Below are 15,410 nucleotides of genomic sequence, written 5' to 3'. Positions count from 1 at the left end.
TAGCCCGCAACGCCCCCACCTCCGCTCCCTGCCCGGCCGAGTGGCCCTAGGGGGCCTCCGCCCCGCCTCCCCACGGCCCAAGACCCCGCGGGCCGGGCGAGGAAGACCACCTCGGCGGAGTTGCGTCCTGGTGGGAGGACACAGCCGCGGAAGCCCGAGCCGCCAACACCCGGGGCGTCTGTGAAGAGCAGAGAGCAGGAGCGCGCCAGGGCCGCTTCCCGCCGGGCGTTCGGGCCCCTCGCTTACCTTCTCCGTTGCCGACGTCCGGCGGCGGCGCCTGCAGCACCCGCTCCAGCTCAGGGAACGGCAACTCAGGCAGGTCTAGCAGCGGCCCGTAGCGCTCCAGGAAGGAGCAGACTACGGCGAAGTTGGGGCACGAACCCGGGCAGCCCGGAGGAGCCATCGCCGCCGCCGCTGCCGCCGCCGTCGCCATTTTGAACTGGAGGATGGAGGAGGAGGCGATGGGGGGGCGGGGGGAGTTGGGGTGCCGAGGGATGGCAGGGCAGCCTTACGGACGACAGGAGGCGCTCTCAAGTGGGCTCCCCTGCGGACATCAGCGTCTCAGGGACAGCGCCGCGATCCCACAATACATCGGCGGCCCGGAGCAGTCGAGAACCGAGTCAGACGGGAGACAGAGAGGCCCTCTGCGCCTTTCACTTTCCACCCTCTTTCCGCCCCTTTCTCCCCTCCCCTTTGGGCCTGCCACTGCCTCGTGTGACAGGGGGAATGAAAACAAGGGAAACGGGGCGGGGAGGCGGGCTGGAAGCGGGAGGGGCGGGACTTCTCGAGAATAATGACCAATGAACGCAGAGGAGGCGGGGCTTCGGGCGACGAACCGCTGCAAGGCGTATTCTGGGAAGGCAGCAGGGGAGTGCGGAGCCAGGAGCCACGCTGGGAGCCGAAGTGTCGGGGAAGCACCGAGCCGTTGGAGGAGGCAGAGCGGTGGGTGAGTTTTTAGGGAAATCCTAAAACTGGGCCACGAAACGGTGGAGAGGTTGAGGAGAATTAAACCGAAGAAGGGAATAGGGCGGGGGAAAGCACAGTTGTGGGAGAAGGTTGGGAAGGGGAAGGGTAGAGAGGTGCCCTTAATTAGGGGTTGGGCTGGGACCTTTGTAAGAAAGACGTCTCTGCGGAAGTTTGCCAGGTGGGTATTGCTCTCTGCCGGGGAACAGGAAACGCAGCTTTGCTGGAAAAGCAGAGTCTGAGGTAACGGAACGCTGGGGGAGTCGTTGGAGTGAGGAGTTGGGGCCCTGCTGGGAGAAGCGGGTCTGAGGAGACTAGGCTCTGCCAGGGGACCAGGGTGTGAGGGGCAATGGCTCTGTTCAGGGACCAGAGTCGGAGTGTGGGCTGGGACTCCACTAAGGGGCCGAACATGACAGGAGACGGTGGAACAGCAAAAAGTTTGTTAGAAGACGGGGTTCCACTTCGGGGCGGGGCAGGGGCAGGTCAGTGAACATTCCCACAGAGAACCTCGGAGAGAAACTACCAATAATGTAAAATAGAATGTGCAGCGTGAGAAGCAGTACACATTGTGGTTAGAAGCCTGAGCTTTGGGAGGCCGGGCGCGGTGGCTCAAGCCTGTAATCCCAGCACTTTGGGAGGCTGAGGCGGGTGGATCACGAGGTCGAGAGATCGAGACCATTCTGGTCAACATGGTGAAACCCCGTCTCTACAAAAATACAAAAAAGTAGCTGGGCATGGTGGCGTGTGCCTGTAATCCAAGCTACTCAGGAGGCTGAGGCAGGAGAATTGCCTGAACCCAGGAGGCGGAGGTTGCGGTGAGCCGAGATCGTGCCATTGCACTCCAGCCTGGGTAACAAGAGCGAAACTCCGTCTCAAAAAAAAAAAAAAAAAAAAAAAAAAAAAAGAAGCCTGAGCTTTGGATTTGGCCAGACTTAAGTCTTAGCAGGACCACTTCATGACATTGTGAAAATTTCATCATTTCTTTGAACTCCTTAAAGTGGGGTGATACTAGTACCTACGTCATAGGGTATTACTAGATAAATCACAGTAAAGTTATTAGCACAGTGCGTTAGCACATAGCAAGTACTTTAAAAATATTAGTTATCAAAAAAGGAGTTCCTATAATTTAGACTAAATTCTGCTATATTTATTTAGTCTACAATTTATTATGAGAATTTTCTGAGTGCATTTAAAACTTACATAGTACCTAACTCCTAAAAAGAATTTGGCCAGGCGCGGTGGCTCATGCCTGTAATCCCAGAACTTCGGGAGGCCGAGGTGGGCGGATCACCTGAGCTCAGGAATTTAAGATCAGCCTGGCAACATGGTGAAACCTGTCTCTAGTAAAAATCAAAAATTAGCCCGCCATGCTCTGGAGGCTGAGGCAGGAGAATCACTTGAACCTGGAAGGCGAAGGTTGCTGTTAGCCAAGGTCGCGCCACTGCACTCCAGCCTGGGCCACAGAGCAAGACTCAATCTCAAAAAAAAAAAAAAAAAAAAAAAAAAAAGGCTGGGCGCGGTGGCTCAGGTTTGTAATCCCAGCACTTTCGGAGGCCGAGGCGGGTGGATCACGAGCTCGAGAGATCGAGACCATCCTGGTCAACATGGTGAAACCCCATCTCTACTAAAAATACAAAAAATTAGTTGGGCATGGTGACGTGTGACTGTAATCCCAGCTACTGAGGAGGCTGCGGCAGGAGAATTGCCTGAACCCAGGAGGCGGAGGTTGCGGTGAGCCGAGATCGCGCCTTTGCACTCCAGCCTGGGTAACAAGAGCGAAACTCCGTCTCAAAAAAAAAAAAAAAAAAAAAAAAAAAATTGAAGCAAGACACAACACAAACCATGTAAAAAAGAGAAATCTATAATTAAAGAACAATAAGAAATAGATGGGCAAATAATTATGTGAGGAACAGGGAAAATGGTTACACAGTTAAACACTGAATTTTGTTCTGCATTTACAGGTTTTAAAAAGGGGAAAAACCGTAAGGGTGTATATCATTCCTATTATCTAAAGAAAGAATACTCAATTTATCAAGAGAAAAATTCTATATTGTAAGAGGAATTTATTACCTTAAATAGTGGTTCATAGCCTTGAGTAGTATACAAACCCTTTTTAAAAGGAAAATTCCTTTGAAACTTGACGGTACTTTTGAAAATTCCACTGTAAGAAATTAAAATCTAAAGAGCAATGTAAGTGTACTTAATGCCGCTGAAGTATACACTTAAAAATGGTTAAAATGGGCCGGGCGCGGTGGCTCAAGCCTGTAATCCCAGCACTTTGGGAGGCCGAGGCGGGTGGATCACGAGGTCAAGAGATCGAGACCATCCTGGTCAACATGGTGAAACCCCGTCTCTACTAAAAATACAAAAAATTAGCTGGGCATGGTGGCGCTTGCCTGTAATCCCAGCTACTCAGGAGGCTGAGGCAGGAGAATTGCTTGAACCCAGGAGGCGGAGGTTGCGGTGAGCCGAGATCGCGCCATTGCACTCCAGCCTGGGTAACAAGAGCGAAACTCCGTCTCAAAAAAAAAAAATGGTTAAAATGGCATGTTTTATGTTACATATATTTTACCACAATAAAAAAGCTTTTAAGAAACCAAAATCTTACTTCAGGAAAATATGGTTATGAATTATCACCGCCAAAGAAGTTTTAATTTAATGAGTGGAAAAATATTGTTTTTAAGCAATTACTTAAATGAAACACAAAACTAAGCCAAAACATTTTTATAGGACTACCAAACTGTCAAGTATAGATCTCTTAACCCTGGGGACCTGAAGACCCCAGTTTAAAAATAATCTGGGTGACATGGGGTGGCTCACACCTGTAATCCCAGCACTCTGGGAGGTTGAGCAGGAGGATCCCTTGAGCCAAGGAGTTCGAAACCAGCCTTGTCAAGGTAGTGAAACCTCATCTGTAGTCCCAGTCTCAAGAAAAAAGTAATAATAATCCAGCTGGGCATGTTGGCTCACGCCTGTACTCCCAGCACTTTGGGAGGCCGAGGCAGGTAGATCACAAGTTCAAGAGATCGAGACCATCCTGGTCAACTAGGTGAAACCCCGTGTCTACTAAAAATACAAAAAAATTAGCTGGGCATGGTGGCACGTTCCTGTAATCCCAGCTACTCAGGAGGCTGAGGCAGGAGAATTGCCTGAACCCAGGAGGCGGAGGTTGCGGTGAGCCGAGATAGCGCCATTGCACTCCAGCCTGGGTAACAAGAGTGAAACTGCGTCTCAAAAAAAAAAAAAAAAATTAGCCAGGTGTGGTGGCAGGCGCCTGTAGTCCCAGCTCCTCAGGTGGCTGAGGCAGTAGAAACGCTTGAACTCAGGAGGCAGAGGTTGCTATGAGCCGAGATTGCGCCACTGCACTCCAGCCTGGCAACAGAATGAGTCTCCGTCTCAAAAAATTATAATAATAATCTCACCCAGAATACAGTTTTAACAACAGTTTTGTGGAAAGGTACAAAGACTTTCATATACTGGTTGCTTAATTGACCTTAAATAAAAGCCAGGTACAGGATACTTTAAAATCGTTATCTTTGTGAAGAAATTTATATAGAAAGCACCTTCAGACCTACAATGAAGATTTAATTATTATGTGAACCTTGCCTGTACTTTTTATTTTTGCTTCAAGCTTTTGGATACTTCACTTCCCACATTCCAGTGAGGTTGTGAAATAACATTCTAAAAAAGAAAACCATTACTATAGTTTTCTTTTGTCACTGTTGTTTCTTTTGTCAGAGACTGATAAATAAGGTTAGTTTCTGCCTTTTCTCACCTAGATTGGCATGGAAACAGAATCCTTTAGCATCAGAAAGTTATATCCACCCAAAGATAAGAAGCATTTTACTACAAAGCAAGGTTTAGGTCATGCCTTCCTTTACTCAAGTCTCTGCTTGAAAATAAACGACACACACCCATAATGCTGTCATCACTTCTTGCCTTCCTGAGCTAAGAGAAATCACAATTTGTGTAATTATGTAAGTGAGTTGTATATATCAGACTGGAATTAAAGGTGCAAAAAAGAGTAACTATTTTTAAAACCTGTATTTGATTTACTGCTACTGCCATGAAGAGGCCTTTGAACAAGCATTAAGTTACACTTGGTTCAGTTTTGTTTATGAATAAGAAATTTCTTAAGATATTTCAAATATCACATCCTATTAGGAGAAAATATTTTGCTCAATTAGAATTAATGACTAGTTTATTAAAAATGTCAAAAACAACCCAAATATTCATCAACAGAAAAATGTAAGTTGTGATATTCTACTCAGAGTGATACATACTGTTGATACACACTACAGCCTGGGTGAATTTTTTTTCTTTTTTTTTAGGTGGAGTCTCGCTCCATTGCCCAGGCTGGAGTGCAGTGGTGTGATCTCGGCTCCCTGCAACCTCCGCCTCCCAGGTTCAAGTGATTCTCTTGCCTCAGCCTCCTGAGTAGCTGGGACTACAGGCACGCACCACCACACCCGGCTAATTTGTTGTATTTTTAATAGAGACAGAGCTTCACCATGTTTTTCAGGCTGTTCTCAAACTCCCGACCTCACGATCTGCCTGCCTTGGCCTCCCAAAGTGCAGGAATTATAGGCGTGAGCCACTGCACACAGCCTGGGTGAATCTTAAAAACATGTTGATTGAGGCTGGGCACGGTGGCTCATGCCTGTAATCCCAGCACTTTGGGAGACCAAGGCGGGTGGATCACCGGGTCAAGAGATCGAGACCATCCTGGTCAACATGGTGAAACCCCGTCTCTACTAAAAATACTAAAAATTAGCTGGGCATGGTGGCGTGTGCCTGTAATCCCAGCTACTCAGGAGGCTGAGGCAGGAGAATTGCCTGAACCCAGGAGGTGGAGGTTGCGGTGAGCCGAGATCACGCCATGGCACTGCAGCCTGGGTAACAAGAGCGAAACTCCAACCCCCCCCCCCCAAAAAAAAACATGTTGATTGAAAGAAGGCAGACACAAAAGAGTTAGGTACTGTACAATTCAGTATGAAGGTCAAAACTAATCTGTGGGAATAGAAATCAAAGTAGTTGTTTCCTTTGAGCTTGGGAGAAGATTGACTAGAAAGGGGCACAAGGGGAGTTTGTAGATAGTTTCTATATATTGATTGGCAAGTTTATTTCTCAAAATTCATTGCACAGTAAACACTGCATTCCACTAAATGCAATGCAATTATGCTTCAATTTTAAAAGTTAATGGTTTATTCCTGTATAATCCCAATTAGCATTGGTATCAGTTTGCCTTTTATCAAAATTTATACGCATTTCTGTCTCTTTCATATGTTATCTTTGCATTTGTTACACAGTTTTTTGTTTTGTCTTTTTTTTTTTTTTTTTTTTTTTTTTTAGGGAATATTATAAGCTTAGTAAATGCATATTGAGGCAAACTGAATTCCATTTGAGGGGCCATTTTGGGGAATTCCTAATCAAGGATGAGCAAATTAGGTTTATTTAAAAGTCACTTTTTTTTTTTTTTTTTTTTTTGAGACGGAGTTTCGCTCTTGTTACCCAGGCTGGAGTGCAATGGCGCGATCTCAGCTCACTGCAACCTCCGCCTCCTGGGTTCAGGCAATTCTCCTGCCTCAGCCTCCTGGGTAGCTGGGATTACAGGCGTGCGCCACCATGCCCAGCTAATTTTTAGTATTTTTAGTAGAGACAGGGTTTCACCATGTTGACCAGGATGGTCTCGATCTCTTGACCTCGTGATCCACCCGCCTCAGCCTCCCAAAGTCCTGGGATTACAGGCCTGAGCCACCACACCCGGCCCCAAAACTCACTTTTAAAAATCTAAAACATCTGAAGGTATATGGACATATGACACATGTAGTGAAAAAGCAATTAGGTAAGTGTCAACAGAAACAGAAATCTCTACTCTTGAAGATAGTTTAATAAGAAAATGTATGAAAATAAAAGGAAGCCCTAATATAAACAAGATGTAAACCAACCACTTTCTGGTTGTCTTGATAACAGAATTCAGTGTTACAACAGAATTCTATTTATTGATGAAAGCACTTTTAGATGTGTCTTACTACCCATCTTTGTGTGTGTGTGTGTGTGTGTGTGTGCGCGTGTGTGTGCGCGCGCACAGGCGCGCGCACAATATTTATGTCAAATGTTTGTTGAAACAGTATTGTTATTTCTCAGGATGAGCAAAGATTGCCCCCTGCAGAAGCTTAGGAACTACGTATAGAACTTTACAGAATACAGACAATACTTTAGCTTAAGCCTATCTGCTGACCAGGAAATAGAATTCTGTATGGACTCAAGGAACAAAAGGAAACTAGGCAGGGAAAGGGAAAAGGAAAGTGCTTCTCTGAATCAAACTTCAGCTACCATCAGGGCACATCCTGCGGTGGTCACAGATTGTAGGCTGTTTGGGGAAGGTTCAGGTTCAGCATAGGATTCCATTTGTCTACTTGGCTACACCCCTGGCTGAGGTGCCATGAGGTCAGTGTCACTTAAGTTCCTGGGCAGCCAAACCCCCACAGCAAAGAGTCCCAAATTGAGAACCAAGTTCCTCCAAGTCATTCCTATCAGTGGCAAAGCGGTAGATGCCCCAAAGCCAGTCTCCTATGCTGTCCGGTACTATGGGAGTTTCAATAGCCGCAGTGCTCACCGGGACCCCGCTGGAACCCATAGTAAGAAGCCACTCCCTTCTTTTTTTGAGACTTGTGCATGAGACTGTTCTCTGACAAGCCTGACTGAAATTGGTTTCCCTGATGGAATAAAGATTTTTATAGAAAAGAAAAATGATAAGGAAGCCAAGTGCAGTGACTTACGCTTGTAATCCCAGCACTCTGAGAGGCCAAGGTGGGAGTTCAAGACCAGCGTGGTCAACATGGTGAAACTCCATCTCTAGTAAAAACACAAAAATTAGGTGGGCATGGTAGTGCATACCTATAGTCCCAGCTACTCACTTGAATCCCTTTAACCCAGGAGGCAGAGGTGGCAGTGAGCCAAGATCACACCATTGCACTCCGGTGTGAGTAGCAGACCAAGACATCATCTAAAAAAAAAAAAAAAAAAAAAATGGGGGATAGCCTGTATTATAATGTTTTATATCTTGTAGCTATGTGTCTACATTTAAAATTTTTATTACTAAATAATTCATAACAGAGAGAATCTTAGGCAATCTGACATCCTGTATAGCAAGGCCTGATACTCATTTGTACAGACCAGAAAGACTGTACTGATTGTTAAACTGTTAAGATATTGTATTTGCATGCCAGTTGCAGCATAGTCACTACCCTGAGCCTCTTAAGTCCACCCCTGCTACACTGGCTACCCAGTCTGTCTCCAACAACACCCAGCAACTGAACTTTTGAAACAGACACACCAGACCCTATTCTAGCCCTCCACTTCCATTTTGATGCAGTTGACGCTCATGCTGTTTCTTATTAGTGAATGTCTTGAACATACCCCCATCCTATGGCAATTATTTTTCAAACAGTAGATTATGACGCATTAGCAATTTTTAATTTATTAGTTCAAGACCAGAATTATATTAAAAACAAAAAAGAATAAAAATAGAACAGAAAATATCACAGTACATCACAAAAGAGGAGTCATCAGTAGCAATAGTAATTTAAAAGATTACGAGGAAATACAAGTAACTGTGCCTGCAAATTAGATAATTTCAATGAAACGAACACATTTCTAGAATAACACAAACTATGGATACTCAAGAACAACTAGAAAATTTTAATGAACCCATAATAAGTAAAAATAATGAATTGGAGGCCGGGCACAGTGGCTCATGCCTGTAACCCCAGTGCTTTGGGAGACTAACGTGGGCAGATCACCTGAGGTCAGAAGTTCAAGATCAGTCTAGCCAACATAGTGAAACCTTGTCTTGACTAAAAATACAAAAATTAGCCGGGTGTGGTGGCACCCACCTGTAGTCCCAGCTACTCAGGAGGCTGAGGCAGGAGAATCGCTTGAACCCGGGAGGCAGAGGTTGCAGTGAGCCAAGATGGGGCCACTGCACTCCAGCCTGGGCAACAGAGTGAAACTCCCTCTCAAAAAAAAAGAAAATCGGCCGGGCGCAGTGGCTCAAGCCTGTAATCCCAGCACTTTGGGAGGCCGAGGCAGGCGGATCACAAGGTCAAGAGATTGAGACCATCCTGGCCAACATAGTGAAACCCCATCTCTACCAAAAATACAAAAAAATTAGCGGGCATGGTGGCGTGTGGCTATAGTCCCAGCTACTGGAGAGGCTGAGGCAGGAGAACTGATTGAATCTGGGAGGTAGAGGTTCCAGTGAGTCGAGATCGCGCCACTGCACTCTAACCTGGTGCCTGGTGACAAAGCAAGACTCTGTCTCCAAAAAAAAAAAAAAAAATCGAATTAAGAATTTGAAAGTTGGCCAGGCATGGTGGCTCAAGCTTGTAATCCCAGCACTTTGGGAGGCCAAGGCGGGTGGATCACAAGGTCAAGAGATCGAGACCATCCCGGTCAACATGGTGAAACCCTGTCTCTACTAAAAATACAAAACATTATCTGGGCATGGTGGCATGTGCCTGTAATCCCAGCTACTCAAGAGGTTGAGGCAGAATAATTGCCTGAATCCAGGAGGCGGAGGTTTCGGTGAGCCGAGATCGCGCCATCGCACTCCACCCTGGGTAACAAAAGTGAAACTCCGTCTCAAAAAAAAAAAAAAAAAGAGTTTGAAAGTTGCCCCTGGCCCCACCCCCCTCAAAAAAGAAAAAAAGCTCAGATGGCTTCATGGTCAGTTCTACCAAAAGTTGAAGGAAGAATTAATAGCAATCCTTCACAAATTTATACCAAAAACTAGAAGAGAGGAAACACTTCCCAACTCATTCTGTGAGGATAGATTTTCCCTAGTAGCAAGATAGGAAAGCCCAGTACCTCATGTGAATCTAGCAAACAGCAATCCTCAATGAAATACTAGCAAACCAGTTGCAGCAACATATGAAAAGGGATTATAGGCCGGGCGCGGTGGCTCAAGCCTGTAATCCCAGCACTTTGGGAGGCCAAGGCGGGTGGATCACGAGGTCGAGAGATCGAGACCATCCTGGTCAACATGGTGAAACCCCATCTCTACTAAAAATACAAAAAATTAGCTGGGCATGGTGGTGCGTGCCTGTAATCCCAGCTACTCAGGAGACTGAGGCAGGAGAATTGCCTGAACCCAGGAGGCGGAGGTTGCGGTGAGCCGAGATCACGCCATTGTACTCCAGCCTGGGCAACAAGAGCGAAACTCCGTCTCAAAAAAAAAAAAAAAAAAAAAAAAGGGATTATATACCATAAACAAATGAGATTCATCCCAAGTATGCAATATTGGCTTAAAATCTAAAAATCAATTTGTTCTGTTAATATATTGTAATATATTAGCAGAATAAAAGACAAAAACAACAGTCATCTCAATAGATGCATAAAACCCATGTGATAAAATTCAGTATTTTTTCACGTTAAAAATATTTAATAAACTAGGAAGAGAAGGAAACTTTTTCAGCCTGATTAAGAACATTATGAAAAACCCATGTCTAATATATGGGATGCCAAAAACTGATTCCTTCCTCCTAAGATCAGGAACAAGACAAGGATGTCTGCTATATCCACTTCAATCTATTTATTTATTTCTAGGAAAGCAGTTAGAATATCCACTTCAATTTAATATTACACTGGAGCTTCTAGCCAGTGCAATGTGTCCAAAATAAGTAAATAAAAGCATCCAGATTGGCATGGAAAAGTAAAACAAGCTGTATCCTAAATTACTGATTTTAGAAATAGGAAATCCTAAAGAATCCACCAAAAAAGCTATTAGAACAAATAGACAGGTTAAGCAAGTTTGCAGGATACAAGATAAATACTCAAACATTACATCTTATCCTATTATATTAGCAATGAACAATCCAAAAATGAAATCAGAACAGACATGGTGTCTCATGCCTATAATCCCAGCACTTTTGGAGGCAAGGTGGGTGGATCTTAGAGATTTCTTAAAAAGAAATACAAGAATGAAAAGTATAAAACATTGTTAAAGGAAATTTAAAAAGACGTACATGGGAAGAAAACCCATATTCATGGATTGGAAGACTTGATAAGATGACAATACTCTTTATGTACAGATACAACAGATTCACTCTCCATCAAAATTCTAGCTGGCTTCTTTGCAGAAATTGATAAGTTGATCCTAATACTAATATGAAAATTCAGAGAACCCAGAATATCGAAAACAGTTTTTCAAACAATGAACAAAGTTGAAGGACTCAAACTTCTTGGTTTCCAAAGTTCCTACACACCTACAGTAATCATGATTTCGTGTAGTAATGGCATATGACAGACTTGTTTCTCCCCTAGATTTATATGTTGAAGCCCTAACCCCCAATGGTACTATATTTAGAGATAGTGCCTATAGGAAAGAGTTAACTAAAGTTCAACAGTGTCATGAGGGTGGGGTCCTAATGTGATAAAATTGGTAATTTTATAAGAACAGGAATTGAGAGAATGCTCTTTCTCTTCACATGCATATGCCAAGGAGAGGCCATGTGAAGACACAGAGAGATGGCAGTCATCTCCAACTTAAGGAGGAAGCCCTCCAGACACCAGTCAGGCCAGCACCTTATCTTAGATATGTCAGTTCCAGAACTATGAAAAATAAATTTTTGTTGTTTAAGTTACCAGTCCATGTTATTTCTTTTTTTTTTTTTTTTTTTTTTTTTTTGAGACAGAGTCTCACTTTGTCAGCAGGCTGACGTCCAGTGGTGCAATCTTGGCCCCTCCAACACCCTGGTTCAAGCAATTCTGTTGCCTCAGTCTCCTGAGTAGCTGGGATTATAGGCACACGCCATCATGCCCAGCTAATTTTTGTATTTTTAGTAGAGATGGGGTTTTACCAGGTTGGCCAATATGGTCTTGATCTCCTGACCTCAAAATCCGCCCGCCATGGCCTCTCAAAGTGCTGGGATTACAGGCATGAGCCACCATGCCCAGCCCGATCTATGTTATTTTATAACAAATAACCATGTAGGTCAATGGAATAGAATGAAGATTCAGATATAAACATATACATCTAGAGTAAATTGATTTAAAATAAAGATACCAAGACCATATAATAGGGAAAGACTAGTCTTTGCAGCAAACGATGCTGGGAAAACTAGAGATCCAAGTAGAAAAGAATGAAGTTGAACTCCTAATTCATTCCATATAAATAATTTAAAATGTTTTGGACAACTACATTTGTAAGGCCTGAAACTATAAAACTCATAGAAGAGAACAAGGATAAATCTTTAAGACCTTAGATATGGCAATGGATTCTTAGAAATAACAGCAAATCCACAAGCAACAAAAGGAAAAGTAAATTAATAGACCTCATTAAAATTTAAAACTTGTGTGCTTTAAAAAAATATATCAAAAAGTCAAGACCATCAGTCCAAATGTGGGGCTTAAGAAAGAAAATCGGCTGGGTGCAGTGGCTCACACCTGTAATTCCAGGATATTGGGAGTTTGAGACAGTGGATCATGAGGTCAGGAGTTCAAGAACAGCCTGGCCAACATGGTGAAACCCCATCTCTACTAAAAATAGAAAAATTAGCCAGGTGTGGTCGCAGTCACCTGTAATCCAGCTGCTTGGGAGGCTGAGGCAGAGAACTGCTTGAACCTGGGAGGTGGAGGTTGCAGAGAGCGGAGATTGCACCACTGCACTCCAGCCTGGGCAACAGAGTGAGACTCCATCTCAAAAACAAAGAAAGAAAGAAAATCAAGTCTGGGCACAGTTCCTGCCTATAATCCCAACACTTTCGGAGATCAAGGCAGGAAAATCACTTGAGGCCAGGAATTTGAGATCATCCTGGGAAACATAGTGAGAACCCATCTCTACAAAAAATTTTTTGTAACTTAGGCAGACATGGTGCTGCATAGCTGTAGTTCTAGCTGCTCAGGAGACTAAAGTGGGAAAAATCACTTAAACTCAGGATTTTGAGGCTGTGGTATGCTGATGTGCCATTGCACTCTAGCCTGGGCAACACAACAAGATCCTATATCTAAAAGAATAAAAGAAAAGAAAGTCAAAAGACAGCCTACAAAATAGGAAAAAATATATCCAGTAAGAGATTAATCTAGAATATGTTAAAAACACATGTCAATAATAAAAAAGACAAATAATTGACCTTTCATCAAAGAAAATATACAAATAGCCAACAAGCAAATGAAAAGATACTCAATATCTCACGCCTGTAATCCCAGCACTTTGGGAGGCCGAGGCGGGTGGATCACGAGGTGAAGAGATCGAGACCATCCTGGTCAACATGGTGAAACCCTATCTCTACTAAAAATACAAAAAACTAGCTGGGCATGGTGGCGCGTGCCTGTAATCCCAGCTTCTCGGGAGGCTGAGGCAGGAGAATTGCCTGAACCCAGGAGGCGGAGGTTGCGGTGAGCCAAGATCGCGCCATTGCACTCCAGCCTGGGTAACGAGCGAAACTCGGTCTCAAAAAAAAAAAAAAAAGAAAAAAAGAAAAGATACTCAACATCATTGATCATCGAGAAATAATGAAAACCACAATGAAATAGCACTTTATGGCTGGCCACAGTGGCTCATGCCTGTAATCTCAGCACTTTGGGAAACTGAGGTGGGAGAAAGCTTGAGTCTAGCAGTTTGAGACCAGTCTGGGCAACATGGCGAGACCCTGTCTCTACAAAATATACCAAAAAAAAAAAAAAAAAAAAAAAAAAAGCCAGTTATGGTGGTATGCATCTGTAGTTCCCAGTTACTTGGGAAGCTGAGATGAGAGAACTGCTTGAGTCTGGGAGGTCGAGGCTGCAGTGAGCCGTAATGATGTCACTGCACTCTAGCCTGGTAACAAAGCAAGACCTTGTCTCACAAAAAAGAAAGAAAGGAAAAAATATCACTTCACACCCACAATGACGGCTTGATGTTAGCATTGACAAGGATATGGAGAAATCAGAACTCTTATCCACTGTTAATGGAATTATAAAGTTGTGAATCTGCTATGTAACAGTCTGATAGCTCCTCAAAATGATAAACAGAGTTATTTGAACCAGCAGTTCCTTTCCTAGCTATACCCAAGAGAAATAAGCATATGTCCATGCAAAAATTTGCACAGTAAGTATTCATAACAAGTGTTGTTCCTAATATTGAAAATTGGAGACAACCTAATGTCCATCAGCTGATAAATACAGATTCTTTGGCTTCTCCTTGAAATTCTTAGTAGATCTCTGTTGGAGCCTAGGTATCTGCAAGTACATGATGTGATTATGATTCTATTGTTCTGAGAATCACTCTTAATACATCCTGTTCTACTCTTACCTTCTTGTTTTTATTCCCTGAGGCCATATCTACTATGGGATATAATTTCTTCCATGCAATATGAAAGAAGCAGCCAGCTTTTGCACTATCTTAGGTATCTTTTTTTTTTTTTTTTTTTTTTTTTTTTTTTTTCTGAGTTAGGGTCTTATACTTTGTTGCCCAGGCTGGAGTGCAGTGGTGTGACCTCGGCTCACTGCACCACCTCCCAGTTTCAGGTAATTCTCCTGCCTCAGCCTCCCACGTAGCTGGGATTACAGATATGTGCTACCACGCCTGGCTAAGTTTTGTATTTTTGTTTTGTTTTGCTTTAGTAGAGATGAGGTTTCACCATGTTGGCCAGGCTGGTTTTGAACTCCTGACCTCAAGTAATCCACCCACTTGGGACTCTCAAAGTGCTGGGATTAAAGGCGTGAGCCACAATGCCTGGTCAGGTATCTTTTTAAATCTTGTATGAAATTGTATCACTGTTCTGTTGACAAACATCTTGTGACTGCATTTTCTCTAAAAGTCCAAATCTCTTGACATATGTATGATATCCACCATAATCTGAATTCAATTTACCTTTCCAGCTACATCACTCACTATACTCTAATCAAACTTGACAATAAAAAACTGTACTTACCAAATTATAGGTCTGGCAGTGTCAATACACAGGTAACCATCAACATCATGTATTGGTGGCAGGGTTAATTCTCATATATGAAGTTATCCTTTGAGTTTATAAAATGAAACTTCACAAATAGGGGAAGTTTTATATTCTTCAAATGTAGTTCCAGTATTTTCTCATGTAACCTCTGTTTTAAGAAAAATAAAAGTCCTCCAACCCCTCAGTTCTCCCCATATTTGCCTGTTGAAATTTTTTTTATAGCCAGGGTTACAGTGATCTTATTAAAGAATTCAGTCTATTTGTGCTCTGTAACAGCAGTCCCTAACCTTTTTGGCACAAGGGACCAATATTGTGGAAGACACTTTTTCCACAGACCACGGGAGGGATGGTTTCAAGATTATTCAAGTGCATTACATTTATTGTGTACTTTATTACACACACACACACACACACACACACATATATATATATATATATATATATATTTTAGACAGGGTCTCCATCCTTCACCCACGCTGGAGTGGAATGGCAGACCTCGGCTCACTG

The 15,410-nt window shown here is 43.4% G+C and overlaps 2 protein-coding genes and 1 pseudogene across 4 annotated transcripts in view; 1 reads left to right on the top strand and 2 right to left on the bottom strand.

Moving 5' to 3' along the window:
* Positions 1 to 667, bottom strand: part of RSF1 (remodeling and spacing factor 1) — a 161,036-nt gene extending 160,369 nt beyond the window's left edge. The window contains exon 1 of one of the 2 annotated variants that reach the window (XM_003935038.4): positions 247 to 667. In XM_003935038.4, the coding sequence (XP_003935087.1) occupies positions 247 to 433 (187 nt within the window). In that variant the 5' untranslated portion in view covers positions 434 to 667. The remainder of the gene's footprint in view (positions 1 to 246) is intronic. The other variant, XM_074400407.1, reaches the window with a different exon arrangement.
* Positions 668 to 815: 148 nt separating this feature from the next.
* The window catches only part of AAMDC (adipogenesis associated Mth938 domain containing), a 48,353-nt gene continuing 33,758 nt past the window's right edge, over positions 816 to 15,410 (top strand). Inside the window, exon 1 of one of the 2 annotated variants that reach the window (XM_010345605.3) lies at positions 816 to 946. The gene's annotated coding sequence lies outside the window, so the exon portion shown is untranslated. The remainder of the gene's footprint in view (positions 947 to 15,410) is intronic. The other variant, XM_074400409.1, reaches the window with a different exon arrangement.
* Positions 7,203 to 7,962, bottom strand: LOC141584804 (mitochondrial import receptor subunit TOM6 homolog pseudogene; annotated as a pseudogene).

This window comes from Saimiri boliviensis, chromosome 6 (genome assembly GCF_048565385.1).
Source record: "Saimiri boliviensis isolate mSaiBol1 chromosome 6, mSaiBol1.pri, whole genome shotgun sequence".
Classification (NCBI taxonomy): domain Eukaryota; kingdom Metazoa; phylum Chordata; class Mammalia; order Primates; family Cebidae; genus Saimiri; species Saimiri boliviensis.
This window is presented reverse-complemented; position numbering and strand designations above follow the sequence as displayed.